Below are 19,027 nucleotides of genomic sequence, written 5' to 3' on the forward strand. Positions count from 1 at the left end.
TTACATGTCAAAATGCAGTTATCCCCGACGCTGACCAAATCTGTGTAATGCCTTGAATTCTAGGAAAGTCACAGAAAAAAAATGTTTTCTGGTATTTATCAAATATATATGTATATATATGTATGTATATATATATAAATATGAAATAATAATTCTAATTGAACTAAGATAAAAGAAGTTTGGTCAGATTTAACTTCAGACAGTGAGAAAAAAATGTGTGTGTCTTTTTATTCAGTATATGTAGGTATCTGATTTCAACTGTATTTGGGGGGGAAAAGGAAGAGAATGAGCAACATATTTGCAACTGTAACTGCAGTAAAAGGTCATTCATTGTGTGTGTGTGGGGGGGTGTGGTTGTTATTTGGTCATGCTTTCTTCCTATAACCAGTATCTCTTCTTTCCTGGAAACTTTTATCTTAACAAACTTCATTCTCTAAAAACAAGTCAGCCCAGCCGCCTATAGTCTCCTGCTGCTAAACAACAACAATTTCTCCTGATATTAAGGAGACTCTGCAAAGTTTAGGAATCAGAATCAGTGAATGCTGCTGACCTGTCCATCAATGGCGCCGCTCTCCTTCATAACGGGGTAGAATCGTGGGGTTTTGTTGGGATCCTGGCGTCCAGGCGTGCGAGGCGTTCTGGGGGTCCGGGGTTGAGAAGTGCTGGGGGATTCTGGGACCGTTGTAGGGAGAGAGCGAGCCAGATCCGATCCGGTCTCCACTGTTAACACACACGCACATGCACCCCCACACACACTTTCACTAGATTAAGTAGTTACAACAGAAGGGAAAAATCTTTCACCCGATTAATCGTCAGAGTAATCGACATGATAATAGATTAGTGCAATAATGGTTTACAGTGCAGCTCCACAAACTCACCTGTCATGGGAGGAGGAGGGACTTCCTGGTTCGGGTCGATGGGAACTTTGGGAGTGAGGGTGTCAAACTCGTCTTTACTGATGACGTTTAACTTCTTGAAGTTCTCCACATCCTGCTGGAGAGGACAAATCGAGTTCAACTCGCATCTTTAAGTGCACAATGGCTGACTCCTCTGTGAGGATAAACAATATGTCAAAAATACTGCATTAAATGTCGGCTAATTATTTAGGTAGCATGCATTCAGGACGCATATGCCTGTATTAAAGGTGGTGACACTGGTTTAAAGGGGCAGTATTGTTTATTATTCAGGCACATAGAGCCATTTTATACTGTAATCAAGTAACTACTGTATGTTACCTTCAGTTGTTAAAAAATGATATATATATATATATAAATTTGACTTTGTAATTTAATGCCTTGAAATTGGGTCTCTGTCTCTTTAAGAAACTGTAGCTGTAAGGAGGAGCTGCGTCATGGAAGGCGGAGCTAGGTCCACCCAGGCGTTTTGCAAAGCTGAATGGCTGCCATGGAGATTAAAGGATTTCTGAAACATGAATGAAAGGATCAAGGCAACACTCCAGGTTTGTTTTTGATGAGGGAGTAACATTATAACATGACGACAAGCTTAAGAGTCGACTTTACATGACACTGCCCCTTGAAAATTAGAGTAAAAAAATAGACCGTAAGGGTAAGAAAGTAGATTTCTTAGGAAAAACTACAGCAACTCTAGTTTACTCCTTCCCCTAGTTGTAACTGAGCTCTCAGTTTGGGCTGACAACAGAACAACATGCGGGTCCAAACAGCTGATAATGCCAGCGGCTGCTGCCATGTGGGCCGGTGTGACACACAACAGATGTGGAGTGGACTATGACCTTTACACGCCTGCATCAGATGTACGATAGTGGAAAAAAAAAAAAACTGCAGCCGGCCTTGGTGTGTGTGTGTGTGTGTGTTCAGGTGGAGGATTTCCCACTTTACTGACAACCTCAGAGCCCAAAACAAGCTGACGTTGCTAAAAAAAAAAAAAAAAACTCCCGACAAGCATGAGGACGACGATTTCAAACCTACTTTAGAAGACATGTCGTGTTTCTACAAACATGACACGTTTTGTTTATTATTACAGAGATGAGCGTTTTGTTTCTTGTGGTTAAAATCTGCAGAACAAAGAAAAATAACGGCTCCAACATACAATCAACTAAAAATTCAAGTGATGAAACAGTCCAAAGTCTGATCAGAAAAAGGCTGGGGACAGTTTTCTGATTATCCATCTGGGTAATCTTGCGATTACAATCTGAGCCAGCACGTCGGACCTACGAGAAAATAGTGCATCTGTAGCTTTAAGAACTTACTGTCCAATGTTTTAAACTTGCAACTGCTTTTAAAAAATTGTGATAGCAGTTCCAGATCATTTTATGCATCAATTTGTTATTTTACAAAATTATGTTTTGAAGTTTTGAAGATGACTTCAGTAACTGCTGCCTATCACAGATCAGCCAATGGCTCTCGCTCTTATTTCCCTTCTGCTTATCTTTTTCTCAACACTTCCCCTCCTCATACAACTCATCATGCTTCTCGAAGAGCTGCAGAAGATCTGCATATTATTTTCAGCTAAATACATAAGCAGGAGGCGGGGGGGGGGGGAAAGAATACAGCTGATCCATTTCAGTAAGGTAATGACTGCATGTTATTCTGGCTGCACAAGAGCAAAGCAGCCAGAATAAAGGGGACCAATCAGGTTTTGTCCCCTTTAAAAAAATGAATTGTTTTATTCAAATGCTTGAAATCAGGAGGTTTTATGGTGCTAACTTAGTTTAAGTAATAATTTTTCAAGTAATTATAGTTTTTCAATAGATAATACTTTCCTACGACTGTTGTGAACGGCTGCCTGCTGGTTTTATCCCATAAATTTACTGCTCCTGCCCATAAATTACGTTGCATCACACTGTGTAACGTAGATCTAATGATCTTAAGTGCACGCTTTCTGCAGACGCAGCAGCTTTTCTAAAAGCCGGTCACTCTGCTCTGGAAGCAGCTGCCTGATACGTGAAAGGCTTGTGCAGAAGGAAAGGTTATTTTAGTCCCTCTGCACACATCATGAAGCAACGGCACTGCCAAAGAAAAACTTTACAGTATGTAAAGTCACCGTGCTCAGGGTGTCAGAGAAACTGGGCTCTGCTTACAACTGTATGATCCCATAAAGAATGTTATTATTTATTTCTACAAAGTTGTTACATTGCTTATTGTGAGTATTATTGAGTTTAACTTATTGGAAAGAAGGGGAAAAGATGGATGTTTAAGATGATGTGTGATACACTCAGAGACAAAGAAATGCTATTTAGCACTAGCTATCAATAATAGCCAAAAAAATGACTGTACCTAAATGTTTCGTGCAGGATTCCAAATCTAAGCGCAACTATCAATAAATTTATTTGCACAATTTTCAGCTCTCAAAAATAATTCTTAGGAGTTATAGATTTAAGTTACAAATGAAATTATTTTCTACCACATTTAAGTTTCTGATGGCTGCGAGAAAGCCAGACTTTCTTCTGATAATCTGGGTCAGACTTTAGAAAGGGCTTACAGGGGCAGTAGCCCAGGGTGCCAATCTTTGGGGCGTCAAAGACTTTTTTTTTTCTTTATGAATGCAGACTTGTGTCATCCAGATTTCGGTAGAAAAAGAAAAACAATAAAATCATGCAAATGGAAACTATTAAGCTTGTTTTAATTTATCATGCCATTAATTGATTCATTGCGACAGCCCTAGCACTAATAAGACTGCAGGGAGCTGTAAGTGGAAGATGATGACTGGCTCAAACATAGAGATGTTGTTTTTATATGGAGTACCGCCTCTAAGTGTACATGTCCAACTTGCCTATGTCTACATTTATGTTATGATGCATTGTCTGCACATGAGAAGTATAAAAAAAATTTCACACAAGACTTAAATAAAGCGGTTAGGCTACCGCTGTCTCACCTTGCTGCACTCGATCTGCTCCTCTCCCTTCCACAGGTCCTGTTCGTAGTAGTACAGCCCGTCGTTGATGGCCTTGGCCAGATCGGCTGTGATCTTGGCCCGGGACTCGTGGTTTCCTGTGCGGTCGCCGCCGGGGTGTTTGCGGAGGTACGGCGGGGTCTGGGTGACGATGAGGATCTTGTTGACGTCTTGGTCGTCAAGCTCGTAGTCCGAGTCGTCCTCGTCCGACCAGTCGGTGAATTTGTTCTTCCTGGGCGCCATCTGCTCCATCTCCTCGTCGAACATGAAGTCCAGCTCCTCCTGGTCCGGTTCGGCCTGGGGAGGCGGCTGGCTGCTTGGAGCAGGAGGGATCTTGGGTTCCCCCTGGAGGGCAGGAGAAGGTTTGGGGAAACATCCGGTTAAGGTGGTAAAACCAAAATCTGAGTAGAGTATCCTGCCAAAGTATCAAAGCTCTGAGCCAGACTTTAGAAAGGGTTTACAGGGGCAGTAGCCCAGGTTTTTGGGGACCCCACAGATATTTGATTTTTTTAATGAATTTATGTTTTGTAGACATTGTACTTAATATAAGAATCATAGAATCATAATATTTTGGTATTTTTATGAATATAAACAGGTTTTTGAAAACTATGAAGTTATAGTAACTTTTTGAGGAGGGGCGATGGGGGCAACATGGAGTTACTGGCCAAGGAACTTAATAAACCTACCATCATCGGTTCATATCTAACTATGTATAAAACTACAGATTAATGTACTTAGGAATAGAATTTTTATTTAGTGGATAGGGCACCAAAATGATTTCCAGCCCAGGGGCCCAAATCCTTGTAGATTCGGCCCTGTTCATACTCTTCAAGCTTTACATTTTATCTAGTTCCAACAATAAACTATTGGGATTTTTCAAACTCTTCCACAAATAAAATCTGAAAAATGTGGCATGCATTTGCTTTTTCCAACCCAATACAGAAAATATCCAAAACTGTATGAATACTTTTCAAGCTTTTTCTGGTTTTTGAACTAAAAATTACATTCAGGCAAAACTAAGTGAAGCAGTGGAATGAATGAATGTCTGAGTGAATGAAAACAAGACATGCAATGAACGAGATGTTAAAGGAAGGAGGACAAACTGGGATGAGTGAAAGTCTGGAGGAAGGAGGAACTCAACTGCAGAGGAGAAGAGGTCGGGTTCGGGCTCTAAGGGAGGAGATGGGCCAGCAGCACACACATCATCGCTGTCATGCTGCTGGCCCAAAACAAACAAAAAATAATAATAAAAAGGAGAATGCAGGTGATCACAGGAGAAAGAAAGAAAAACATGGAAAAACGAGATGAGAGGCAGAAAAGGGAAGATAGATTAATGTTGGAGATGGAAGTTAGTCTTGGTCAAGTACTGAAAAATCTGATTATTCGGTCCTGTTCGTCCAGCAAAACCACGAAACTGAAACATTGGCCTGTAGTGATAAATTTTGAAAGATGATAAATTGTCCCATAAATTATTGATAATATTGTTGTTTTGAGACCATTGTCAAGTATTATACTGATAATGGCATAATAATGCAGCTTTGCTCTACCAAAGAACAATGAAAGTTACATTTTTGAACACTCCGCCCTGCAACTGGAAGACATTTTAAATATTCAAAAACAAAAACAAGAAAAATAAATAAAATGGAAATAAAAAACTATTCACAACTGAAACCATAAATAATATGGATTATTAAATCTCTAAACAAATGTCCCTTTAAAAAAATATCAATCAGAATGGAAATGATCAGGCACATTATAATTCATCATGTGATTAACTGATACATTTTTCTCTCACTTAGGTTAAAAAATAAAATACTATTGACCAGAAAAAGATTGGTCTCCATTTTCTTCTGCTCTGAGCCAGAGCAGAAGTTCTGTTATTGATTTTGTCAATAACAAAATCCAGCTGTTATTGACCTACAGCTGGATTTTTCTGACTTTGTCCCTGCCGTCACCTGCCTTTGATTTTCCAGAGGTCTGACGGTGGCGTTTCTCCACCTGGATCCAGGCGTCCGGGTTGGGGTCGGGCTTGGCCTCGGATGCAGGGCCGTCTTTAGAGTCGTCTGCGGCCGGGAGAGAGTCCTGATTGGACGAGCTGGGATCAGCCGGGCCAATCAGAGGCTCCTTCACGGGCAACGTAGCTGAAAGTCACACAACAATCGGCTTTATAACATCCACTTATACACTGGAAACACCGGAAATGTTTTTAGTTCAAAAAGTGAAACACATTAATACTAAATTGTGGATCGAAATAAAAAAAACATAACTTATCAACTCTCCCCTAACAAAAACTTGAAATCCAGAGATGCGAACAGGGAGCAATACAGGAAATATTTACCGCTTTACAAATTCGAATGACATGAGGACCGGATGAGTTAATTCTGGGGTTTATTTAGTGGGGAACTTGATGAAGAGTTCAAGAAATGTATTTAAATTGCTTTATATGTGTGAAGAGCTTCTTTAATAATCTTACAAGTGTCTGCTTTGTTCTTTAAATTACGTTTCATTTGAGGAAAGCTCAGATGTGGCTGCTGTAAAAGGTTCATCAGATGGAGACGATTCCCAGCTTCAATTAATCCACATTTTCTGCTCCAGTGGATATTCAGGGCAGCAGCATATGGCAGAGAAAGTCAGAATAAACTGAGGTGTGTGTTTCGCTGCTTCAAGAGAATTATGTGTAAAACTAAAGAGAAGCAAATATTCATTTAGGAATTTTTGTGTTTGATTACAGTACTTAAGAGATTTGGGGGGAAAACAGATTTGTCCACAGAACCTTTAGATTGCACACTTTGCCGGTCAGAAACTAAATCATTACTGAATGTATAAAAACCTAGCAGGTGATGCTAACATCAACAGTCTTCGATGTGGAAGTTGTTACTGCAGGAAAAAAAAATCTCAGCTATCAGTCAGATGTTCAACAAATGAGTCAGATGAAGCATAAAAGTCGTTTCAATAACAGGAACCAGTATTTTCTATGGAAGAATGTCAGCAGTTCATTCAGTCTGATGTTAGCAGATTATAAAAAGTTGAAGTTATTACATAAATTGTTTTCTTTTAGTTCAATTCTGTCCATCATGGGATATGTTAAATGAAAAATAAACCTCTCTGCAGACTGTAGACAGATGATCGCTGTTAGCAATGGTAACCGCTAATCATGCTAAATGCCAGTTTGAGATGCTAAAGATTTGTAAGGTTAACCAGGAATCATTCTGACTTTGTTCTGAAATCTAAATGGATTTTATGAATGTTTCACTTCAGAGTCATTTAATAAACTGATTTTCTCATATCGTGTGACATCGCCTCTGGTTCTATTAGAAATAATGAGTACGGCTGAAACAATATGATTCATTGTGAAGAATCTATTATGAAAATCCTCAATTTAATAACTGATTAATCCTAATCCTCAGAAAAATTATATTCACTGAAAAAAACAACACATTCAGAGCAGTAATTAAGATGAAACTGCACAAAGCATGTGTGCATTTTGCATTTAAGATAAAAACATATGTATGTATGTAAATATGTTTTATCCAAAACTCCTCAAGTTGCAAAGTTTTAGCTTCACCTGGTTTAAATTAACAAAAGGAATGCTGTTACTGCATTTTATGCAATAAAATGTTTATTTTCTTAATATAAATAGAAATTGAATTGCTTTTTTGCACTTTTAATGGCTTATGTGGGTTAACGAAAAATCTTATTGTCAGAATAATCAGTAGAATAATAAATTACTAAAATAATCATTAGCTGCAGACCTACTAATGAATGATCATGTTGATAAAGTTGTTTAAATCTATGGTGTAGTTATAGAAAAGAAATGATGCAACAATCCCCTCATATTTTAAGAAGTGCCTGTCTTCTAAAAATGCATATATCCTGAATACAGGAGATATGCAGTAATTCTTTATAGTTGAGGATTTTACTCTACTTCTAAATTTGCTGACAGAAACAGCTCAGTAACTTGGGGTCTTTTTTCTGAATCCGTTTTATTTTAATATGTGGTAGTCCAGTTTTAACAAATGGCTAGAAATTAGTGTTAGAAGTTCATACTTTTGCCAACTTTCCTTAGGTAAATTTCAGACGGGTGCGTCTCTGAACATGCATTTGGACGTAAAAAGGTAACTGAATACTGACCAGCACTGACGGCGTTCAGGTTCTGTCGAGGAACAAACTCGGGGCAGTTGATGAGCTGGGAGAAGTCGGTGCGGGGAGAACCCACGACGGGTGGCGTGGGGATGGGCCAGCGCTCCGGCTCCGTTTTACAGCGTATCCTCTCATCCACCAGCTCCACTTCAGTGCTGCTTTTTAGAGCCTGCAAGGGGAAGAGCGGGGGGAGGGGAATGCATGCGGAGGTTTCAGAAAATCCAGGCGTTGAAGCGATTTCTGAAATATCTCGTGTTTGACCCGTGGCGCATTACCTCCATGATGAGGTTGACGTCAGTGGTAAGAGCCTGCACTCTGTGGAAGCTCGCAATGAGTGAAATGGGGAGGAAGCCCTGCGTGTCCATTTTTCTCCTCAGGAAGAAATCCCGCTCCAGGTTGTGGTTGCTGAAGTAGTATTCACTGGAGGAGGAAGTAGAGGACGACGCATGACCACCATTCGTTTTTGACATTTTCCTTTGATTAGATCAATTGTATCTTCTTCAGGTCCGACTCTTTGTTCCAAATAATAGGAGAATTCAAACTGTTGAAACGTGTCATGATGTTTCAAAATGTCAACGCCCAAACAGAAATCACCAGATTGTTTTACTTTTTAAATGAAAGTTAATTAGAGATCGCATTAAGTTCAATGGTTTGAGTATTACAGAAATAAGTTGTTCGTACTTTTTTAAAATAGAAAAACATTCCTGTAAAGTATCTTTGAGTTTTTACAAAAGCACTACGCAAATAAAATGTATAATAATAATTATTACATCGTCCACCCCATTGGTTAATCTGGATTTTATTTAGGTGTACCAGAGTAAAGGAAGCTGAATACAAATGCATGGCACACTTTTCAGATTAATATTGTAAAAAAAAACTATCCTTTACTTCCAACTTAAGAACTAGTGCGCATTATATCTTAATATCGATATAACTTTGGGTTCATGTTCTTTTAACGTCTGAATATGAAAGTCTTGCGTCGGAAGAAGAAAAAAAATATTGCTTCTAATTTGTAACAGTTTCATTGAAGTGTTTTATTTTTGGGATTAACCAAGAACTGGTTAAAGATGACACTACATAAGATTCAAAACACAAGAAGAAACATTTCTAGGACTTCAAAATGATTTTGTAGTGATGAATATTGTGACTTCAGCACCAAATGCAGACCTCTCTCTCCCTCTCTTGCTCGTCACACCACTTCATGTCTCACCCTCTGACACACAGATATTTGTGTGGAGCTCAGCCTGAGGCAGTAAGTAAGCATGAAGAAAAACGGCTGAACTGCAGGGAGATGAGGAGAGCGGACAGGAACGTCCCCTCTCACTATTGTCTATTGTCACCCCCTCCCTCCCTCATTCTGTCACTCCCTGGCTTTCTCTCCCTCTCTCCTCCTTATCCTTACAGTTCAGCTCTCAGGCCTGCATGTAATTCCTCGCCTGTCCCTTTAGAAGCACTCTGTCTATTTTTAGGAGCTCGGCTCACCCTCAACCTCCATTTCCACTGGCCAGAGTCTGGTCTTTAAAGAGGCCAGGGCTGTCAAGCAGACACCAGGAGCACAGTGCCCCCTGCAGGACAAACTCAAATAAGAGCAGATCATCTCATTCTAAGAGGCATTTCGTAGTTATTCAGTTTCAGTTCTACAGAGCCTGGCCTCGGATGTAATGACTGCAAGTTGAACTCTTGCATGTCTGAAGGCCCTTTAACAGTATGCTCAATATAATATAAAGTCATATGCAATAAATTATTAGATGTTGTTTGTCAGATTAAATGTACCTTTTGAAAATGATCTTTCAACATAATTTCTGTATTAAAAATATTTTTTATTGGTCTGATGTTATATTCTATTAAATGTTGTGCTTTCACAACATTTAATAACAAAATCATCAACGAAATCATTATAATTAACAAGATGTAGGCTATGAAACAGCCTGTGTGTAATAATCTATGTTCTGTGATTCACTTGAATTTAGAACTGCATTACTGACGTAAATAAATTCCTCAGTAATATTCAAATTTATTGAATATGACACACAAGTTATGACATCTTTCAACAAAACAACCTTTGAGGATTTTTTATTTATGCCCTACAGCAACACAAAGAACGTAAATGAAAGATTGTGGATTATTTTCCTTTTTTAATTAAACTCTGAAACATTTGCTGTGGGTTTGTACGTATAAATTGCTGAAGCTCCTTTTTATTGAAATTCCAGCTGCAAGTCCTTTGGTGTCTACAAGTTCTACCAAGCATTGTTGACCCCGTTGTTTTTCCTAAAACAGCTCAAACTCAGTCAGATCAGAACTTCTTTGAACCTCCGATTTTAAGCCTTGGCACCGTTTCACAATTGACTTTAGGTCTGGACTTGAACTGGGACATTTTGACACATGGGTATGAGCTGGTCTAAACCAGCCCCGGTCTTCAGGAATCACTGTCCTCCGTGTTTTAGCCGTCTACCTTATTGACACTCTTTCTTGGCTTTCTTCCGCACAAAGCGTCGACAACTTTTGTTCTCATGTGACCAGACGACGTTCCACAACCACATGTTTGCGGTGTTCCCTCCATGGTTTTCTTAGAGCTTTCTATTAATAATGCCTTTCTTTTTTCCCCCCACTCTTCCATAAAGGTCATCTTTGTCCAGCATATGACTAACACTGGTCCTCTCAAAGGATTCTGCTGCATATCTGCAGGATTGATGTTGGTGCCTTTTTCCTTCCACTTTACAATAATGCATAACTTTGTGTTATTCATTATTATACAACCTAAATTTTCAGGTCTCAGAAAGCTGTAAAACACTTACATTTGCCGCTTGATGTATTCTTTGAGAAGCTTTTCGTCCACTGTATACATTTGGACCTTGTTGCCGTCGTCGTAGTAGTAAACCATGTTGGTACCAAACTCTGTGGGCACCTGACCGGAGCCGTCAGATGAGCGAGCGTCTCTGTAGTTCAGAGAGTATTCGTACCGACCTGAGGAAGAAAGGAAAGTGCAAATAAGCCACTCAGAACCATGTTCACAACGGAAAGACGAGACGTTTGAAAAGAGAAACTTAAGCAAGTGATTTCCTACATTTCAAACTGAAAATAATGAGGTCAACTAAACCAGGATTTTTTGGTATGAAGGAGAGGTGGACCGATAAATTAGCAATTAGCAATAAATCAATTAATCGCATGATAAATTAAAACGAGCTCAATAATTTCCATTTGTGTAATTCTTTGTTTTTCTCTTTTCTTTCTCTCTTTCTACCCAGAACAGAATGTTTAAAGTGTTTTCGAGTTCCAGTGTTAAATTTATAATACAATTGAAAGTTTATTGATCTTTGAGAGTGTTTCCTTGTATTATTATGCCTTTAACATTATATTGCTTGATAATTATCTCAAAATCACAATATTGTCATTTGTCGCAATACGTTCTGGGACAATTTATCGTCCAGCAAAATTTGTTATCATGACAGGCCTTGTGGATGGGTAAATCAGCCTCAATTTCCTTATTTTTGGGAGTTTGGAAATCTTGATTAACGCCTAAACTTGCACAGTTAACAGTCGCAACGCTATCATCACCTTATCAACTTTTCAGACAGAATTTTTTATTTTTTAAATCGGCAGTCTCTTGGATAGATCAACTTTTTAAAGATCGGTGATCGGCCAGAAAACTGTAATCAGTGCACAAATAGCGTGAAGAGTAATGCCCACCTCGTCCGCGACCTCTGCCACGCCCGCGACCTTTCCCCCTGCCTCGTATTCCTCCGCGCCCAGTCCCTCCGTCGCTCCGAATGCTGCCGGTGTCGTCTCCGTGGTCCCGCGGCTCGGCTCTCCAACCTGTTTAAGAGGACGCACATTCTCCTGACTTCGTTTCATACAAGTTCCTCAGCCAACTGAATAAACTTCATAGATCAACACCGAGATAAAAACGTAGGGCTGCACAATATTAGGACATCTTGAAATGATAGCGGTTTTAATTGGCTTTAATAAATCCACATTCTGCCTCATTTATTGCTTCCAACACTCCCTGGACACCAGCATCTGCTGAAGACGTTGGCAGTATTAATATAGTAGTGTTGTGATATGTTGTGCAGCCCTAATAAAAAGTCAGAAATAAACATCTTGTGAAAGTCTTCATACTCCTACAATTATTGCAACTAGAAATGTATTTGTAACTAGTGTATTTGACTGGGATTTTATGGGACAGACCGACACAAACCGGAGTGTGCTTCTAACGTTGAAAGGATTCATGTAATTAGGACTGTTCATACATAAACAGGGCAAAATGATGCACGGTTTTCAAAATTCTTTACAAGTAATGTGAAAAGTGCGATGTGCATTTGTAGCTGCTGGGCTTTGAGGATACAGTGAGGATGGAAAGTATTCAGACCGTTTCAAACTTTTCACTCTTTGTTTCATTGCAGCCATTTACTAAAATTTAAAAAAGTTCATATTATTTCTCATGAATGTACACTCAGCATCCCATCTTGACAGAAAAAAAACTGAGATGTAAATGTTTTTTTGTTTGCTAATTTATAAAAAAACAACAAAAAAAAACTGGAATATCAAACATTTAAAGGGGTCTGAATACTTTCCATGCCCACTTCATGTCTCTATGGCAACGTTCACACAGCAGGTCTTGATGAATTCAGATGTTTGGTTGAAGTCAGATTTTTTTTTCATGGTTGTCCATGCTACTAATTAAATGTAATCGCAAATAGACTTCTGTGTCGACTCCAAAGCGACGTGCACGCGCAGAAGAAAAACGTAGAGGTCGCACAGCAGCGCTCCGTTTTTGGAATAATGAATGGCGCCGTCAATGGATCAGTTTTACAGTTTATTCGGTTGCGGGAGCTGACAGTATCGCCACAAGATTATGACAACACGAAGGAAAACGCAGCTAATAGCAACAGCCTTCAGTGGAGCAGAGACTGAGCTTCTGTTTGGATGAGTAGTCAGAGCTTAGAGTGGTGGGACTGTGATGGGATGTGATGTGATGCACTGACAGACTTTTTCCATGAGTTCAGAATTATTATAATTTTCAGCCATTATTTACTTCCTGATTTACAATAAATCTGGTGCAGAATTATGATGCACGTCTCACATCAATGATGTAAAAGTTGTCTAAAATGTATCATGATCGGGGGAGCTGTGGTGGCGAAGCGGCAAAACACGACCCACGTATTGAGGTCTTAGTCCCCGTGCCGGTGGTCGCAGGTTCGACTCCCGGCCTGGCGACATTTGCCGCATGTCTTCCCCCTCTCTCCTGTCTAACTACTTTAAAATAAAGGCCAGTATAGCCAACAAAACCTTTATTAAAAAAAAATGTATCATGACCGTTCAGACTTTAAAAACTATCGGCTGTGATTTAGTGCCTCATGTGGAAAGGGCACAAATTGGAGTTTTAAGGGGTGAAAAGATTGGAATTGGGCCGTTCAGACTGCCGTGAACGGATATGGACACATTTTTTTTTATAAAAATTGGCTTTGGATTGTGAACGTAGCCTAACAGCTTTGGACATCTATAGACTTTTGCCCATTCTTCTTTATTTCAAGGTCTGCCAGATAAGATGGAGGGTGTCTACAAACATCAGTTTTGAAATCCTGCCAAGATTCACCAAAGGATTTAGGTCTGGACTTTGACTGGGCCACTGTGAAGATGGTATGTTCAGTGTGTGGTGTTTTTCCACCACACAAAATTTTGTAAAATGGGCCAGAAAGTCCAAAAACTACCTGACCAGATCACCTTCATCCAGATGTTAGATCTGTTCCTTACAAGCTTGAAATTTAGTACATCTTTATATTTATTTACATAAGTTTAGTTTGTTGTATTTATTTTGTTACTTGCCATGTTTTTATTTACTTTGGGATTTTTGGAGGTCATTTGTTGTTGAAATGTGTCGTGTTGGATAAAGAAAAATACAAAATAAAATTGCTCCAAGAAAGAAACTGTTAAATAAAGCTGCATTTGCATTTGTATTGCTTCTAATAGTTGTCGATGATTTAGTTGTGCTGTACTTTGTGTTGGTCTGACACATAAAACCCTAATTAAACACACTGTAATCTGTCGTCTTAACATAAAAAAATATAAAAACAAAAACAAGGGGTGTGAATACTTTCACGAGGCACTGTTAAACTACTGCAGCTTGTCAAAGATGTATCCTCTCATGATAAAATCTTTTGTTCACAACCAACTGCATGTTTAATTTAAAACTTTAAAAATCATCCTACAAATTTTTCCACTCTCACAAATTACATTTTTACTTTATTGAAAGAAAAAATAAAAACACATGCAAAAATGAAATAACTCTGAGGTCATGCTGTCATTCAGCCATGCGTAATGGAAAAGAGATCGGTGTAAAAACATGCAGCGGTTGGGAAAAAGGTGGTGAGTAAACACACAGCTGTGTCAGGGGGTAAAGAGCAGAAAGCTGCACAGTGAAGAAGCAAACAGAGGCAGGGGAAAGGGGAAAAAAATAGAAATGAGTTCCTGGCCACTTACTCCGGCTGTCATAATGCGCTCTGTTATCATGAACCCTTTGATTGGGCGACATGGGGTCGGACGAGTCGCTGATGGGCGAAGTGTCCGGCTGGGCTGGGAACCCGCCGGATGTCTTGTCGGCATCGTCCCGGGAAACTTCCTCCAGCGGCAGAGAAACCCACTTACGTTTGTTACCTAGCCGTGATTGCATACCGGAAACAAGAGCTTCAAGAGTTGTGGCCGAACGGAATAGAAAGAAAAATACGTAGCTTGAAGAGAAAAAACTTCTACTGAGTTCTAAGTGTCAGATGTCCACACTTTCTTTATAGAAAGGGTGGAATATAAACATTCATATAAACATTCATGAAATTAGGGAAATTAAAGCTGCAGTGTGTAACTTTTTAACTTTTTTTTAATCTGTTTTTTTTATATTTGTTACAACTGTCACCATGTTGTGACAGTTTAATATAAGACCGATAATCTGTGTCAAAAAAAGAAAAAAGAAAAAGAAAATCTACCTTCTCCCTGACCTACTATTGCTGAAGAAATGCACCTCTCCCAGTCAAAAACAACCAATCAGAGCCTGGAGGACAGTCTTGGTGCTGTGAATCAACCTAGTGTATGCTACTAAATATTCCAAACGTGGAAAAACAACTCACCTTTCCAGGAAAATTGTCAACGGTGGTCATGCCAACTAGCTTTAGCATTTGTGGGAGGCTATGTTGTGGTGAAGTAGCTGTAGCATAGCAGCGTGGACGAGGAGAAGGCAGAGGAGCTACATTTTTTTTCACGGATTATCCGTCTTATGTAATATTGTCATGACATAATGATAATTTGAACAAATATGTTAAAAAAAAAAAAACATGTTTTTTTTTTTAAATAAAAGTTACATACTGCAGATTTTATGGGTCATGGGGGGGAAAAAACCTGTTCAAGCAACTTCCCTAACAAATGTATTTTTAAAAAAAACACTCCATGAAAAATTTTTTGTTCCTGCACAGAGAAATATGAATCTACGTCGTGACATCATTTTGATGCAACAGCAGCGCGGCCTAACAGAGAATGATATCCTGATATATTTCATGAGTCTTAGATTACAGTTGTGATACAAAGCAAAGACAGCAGCAGGAGTCACAGATCCTCGTCTGCAGACATCCTCCACAACGCTGCTCGCCTCTAAGCCACGCCCCTTTGGTTCAACATCACGCTGTGAAAGCGCACTGGGTTTTCACGACAGATCAACTTGCATAATATGAAAGTGACAGTTATTCATAATGGGGGATTTGGTTGTGTGTTTATTGCTGTACTATTAGGGCTAAAACAAATAATTGTGATGAATCAATTAATGTAATAATTGTAGACTAACTTAGTTATCAATTAATTTCAGCAAAAACAGCCTATTTGCTAAAAGAACAACACACTCAGAAGTAATTAACCCAAAGAAATGTACAAAAGTATACACATTTGGAATTTAAGATTATATGTATATATATATATATATATATTAACTTTTGTCTGTAAATATCTTTTACTAAATCAAGTTTTAGTTTCACTTGGTTCAAATTGTGGAAAAGAAACAAATCTATTAAGCTAATTTTGCTATCCAATTATTACATGTCGATATTAGGAGGATTTCTTTAAACTTTTCCTACAAACAATCAAACATTCACAAAAAAATGCCGTTATTGAATTTTAGACAATGAATGAAATTAGTCGATTCTTTCATCTTTTTATGTATTTCTAATATTGTAAAAAAGCACAAGTGGCTAAATGAAAGATCCGCAGTATGTGGTAATTTTTTATCCGATTAATTGGTTAATAACTCAATAACTCAAAATAACTGGAGTCCATCAAATGCTAAATAAATGTAAATACTCTCAATTGATGTTTTTTTTCATTGTTGAAATGGATTAATATTGGGGCCCTTTAGATAGAAAAAAAGAGTTCGGCCAAAAAGCTCTGAAATTTTTGTTTAAAATAAATAAATAAATAAAATTTCTTTGCTCCAAAAAGTGGCAGCTCAGAAAATTTTCAGTTTTTTTTCCTAGACATTTTCTTAGATGAATCTCAAAGTTTGAGTATTTTTGTCAGAAATGTACTCCTTTATTCTCTCTTTATCTACAATGATCATAATATGTTGTTGTAGAAGGTTTCTTTAAATTAACTACACAATTTTGTAAACGTAATAATCTTTCATAGTAAAAGATCCTTAAGTGACTTCCTATATGTATAGACATTCACAAATTGAATGCACTTCCATCAACAGAGATCATGTTATGTTCTCGTTTTAGACACATTTAAAGCATTGCAGTCAAAAGGCGAGCGCCTTTAATTAACTCTGCTTTGACGTCTAAAGATGAGAGACGAGTAAAAAGAAATGAAAGAAGGTATGATTATTAAAGCAGAGCATGCACCAATCTGCACCAATCAGTAATTACAAACAGAGATCATTACGGTTATTAACATGCCTTTTTATACAGGAAAAAACCCCATGGTCACAAATTAAACCAAACGTGCATCTTTAAATCTTAAAGGCTCTTGACAGCATCTACAATATAATAAAGCTTTTCCTCAGTTTGGAAATAGAATGTCAATGTAAACAAATTCATACATTTAATGTAAAACTTGTACATTTACAGCTGTCAGCAGCCTTATTTAGCTCAACGTTTCGGCAGCATTTGCATGCGTCACAAAGATAAAGAAAGAAAGAAAAACTCACCCTCACCTCCTCTCTTCTTCAGGCTGGAGCTCTTTGAGTCCTGTCCTGGTTTTGGTTCTTCTTCTTTACACGGTTCCTCCATTGGATCCACATGAGCTTCCTGGTTCTCCTTGCTCTCCCCTCCATCATGGCTGCTCTCTGATTTCCTGTCCGGTCGCTCTCTTCTCTTGTCCCTTTCTCTGCGGGAGGAAGGCTTCTTCCCGTTGTTGTCGAGGACAGTTTGCTGCTGCTGAATCAGAGACGCCTGCGTTTATTTACGCTTTCACATATTGTCTATTCTCACTCGCTTTTGATACAATAATCAGATAAAAACTAAATACATTTCCAGAAAGAGGAGGTTCTTCCTTCCTACCAATAATTAGGGATAATAATCACAGTAGGATTATTTCACTGTAGGAAGCTATTTAAAATAAAACCATTTCAAAACACGTTGGCGGTTTTTTTAATCTTGCGAAAAGGCGAGAGAGAGCTAAACTTTACAGCAGGTAACAGGAAGGTTATAAGCATTGTTATGTTTTATCCTTTTAAGCTCTCAAGCTCAGCCATGGAATATGCCAGCGTTTTAAATCTTTGGAAATCTAAAGTTATGCTATGCTACGTTATGTAACATTTTCTGGTGAACACAACAATAACTGCGGTTTGAAATTACACAATTCGCAATTAACACAATCGCTAATGACTGACTAAAGTGATAACTGTGCCACGTTTTAACTTATTAAAACCTCAATTTAGAGCAGCTGTTCCCCCAAACAGATGGCATGACATCACATTTGCCCCCTAATCTAAATATTAAATGACCAGTCATTTGAGGACAGCCAGAAAAAACAAACAATTTGAATGGATTTTTACATTTTCTTATATTTCTTAAAGAAAAAGCAAAATTGGCTAATATTTTCATTGGTTACTGACCATAAAGCTTGGATCTTTGACTCCTTACTGAAAACTCTTTGTAAATCTCAAATCAGGAACCCAATCATGATTCAAGAGGCTAACGGGGTCAAACATTTGCACTTGTCTCTGTACCTCAAAAACTAAAACAATTAACGTAATTAAATATAAATTAATGTAAAACACTTCCTTTTTTTAAAGTAATTGGACAAGAAGTAAAGTCTGGAACATCCCTGTTTTTTAACACTTATCCAAACCTGTAGAAGCAACTAAACCAAACTTGCTACTTTTGAAGAATGTGTAGGAACAATTAAAAACACACTTTCACACACATATACACACAATATGCCATACCTCTTTAGCGAGTTCTCCAGGTGTGGGCCAGTTTGTGATATCACTGAAGTCACTGGACTGTGAAAACAAAAACAACATAATATGAGTGTTTAGATGAGGCATTTATTCTAACATGTAACACTGCGTGTTGGGACAGGTAGAGTCCAGCTGGGAGGCTGGACTTTGTGCTTCCTTTGCTCTTTCTGCAGAGGAAGCACAAACAACAACAAACAGACAGAGGCTCATCCAGTCACTGTGGGTCCTGTCAATTTGGGCAAGCTGATAGTAGATCAAGGTTAAACGAACACAGAGTGCAGCTGGACTTTACTGTGTGTGGAAAGAGGGGGGAAAAAATCCTTCAGTCTCATGGCATCTGAAAAGACAGTCGGCGTTTACAGTGGATCTGGATAGAGAGGAAACAAAGATGAAGAAAAGATTTCCTCAAGGTTTCTGTGACTTTAAACCAATAGTTATTGATCCAGCTCAATATTCTAGGCCTAATCCAAAGATTCGCAGAATAGAGATTTTAGTGATATCTGGGTTTGAAACAATACCAACTGCAGTGTATAACAAATTAATCGTGATTAATCGGTTATTAAAGATAATCGTCAACAATTTAGT

The 19,027-nt window shown here is 38.4% G+C and overlaps 1 protein-coding gene across 7 annotated transcripts in view; it reads right to left on the bottom strand.

The window, feature by feature from the left end:
- Positions 1–19,027, bottom strand: part of LOC102229540 (la-related protein 1B-like) — a 34,323-nt gene that overhangs the window by 6,792 nt on the left and 8,504 nt on the right. For 2 of the 7 annotated variants that reach the window (XM_023352947.1, XM_023352944.1), the window contains exons 3-13: positions 18,428–18,484; positions 17,186–17,414; positions 14,488–14,661; positions 11,698–11,823; positions 10,806–10,974; positions 8,286–8,430; positions 8,002–8,179; positions 5,830–6,011; positions 3,853–4,215; positions 879–993; positions 551–720 (exon numbers count right to left, since the gene is read on the bottom strand). In XM_023352947.1, the coding sequence (XP_023208715.1) occupies positions 551–720; positions 879–993; positions 3,853–4,215; positions 5,830–6,011; positions 8,002–8,179; positions 8,286–8,430; positions 10,806–10,974; positions 11,698–11,823; positions 14,488–14,661; positions 17,186–17,414; positions 18,428–18,484 (1,908 nt within the window). The remainder of the gene's footprint in view (positions 1–550; positions 721–878; positions 994–3,852; positions 4,216–5,829; positions 6,012–8,001; positions 8,180–8,285; positions 8,431–10,805; positions 10,975–11,697; positions 11,824–14,487; positions 14,662–17,185; positions 17,415–18,427; positions 18,485–19,027) is intronic. The other 5 variants (XM_023352946.1, XM_023352945.1, XM_023352948.1 and 2 more) reach the window with 5 other exon arrangements.

This window comes from Xiphophorus maculatus, chromosome 19, assembly GCF_002775205.1.
Source record: "Xiphophorus maculatus strain JP 163 A chromosome 19, X_maculatus-5.0-male, whole genome shotgun sequence".
NCBI classification, from domain to species: Eukaryota; Metazoa; Chordata; class Actinopteri; order Cyprinodontiformes; family Poeciliidae; genus Xiphophorus; species Xiphophorus maculatus.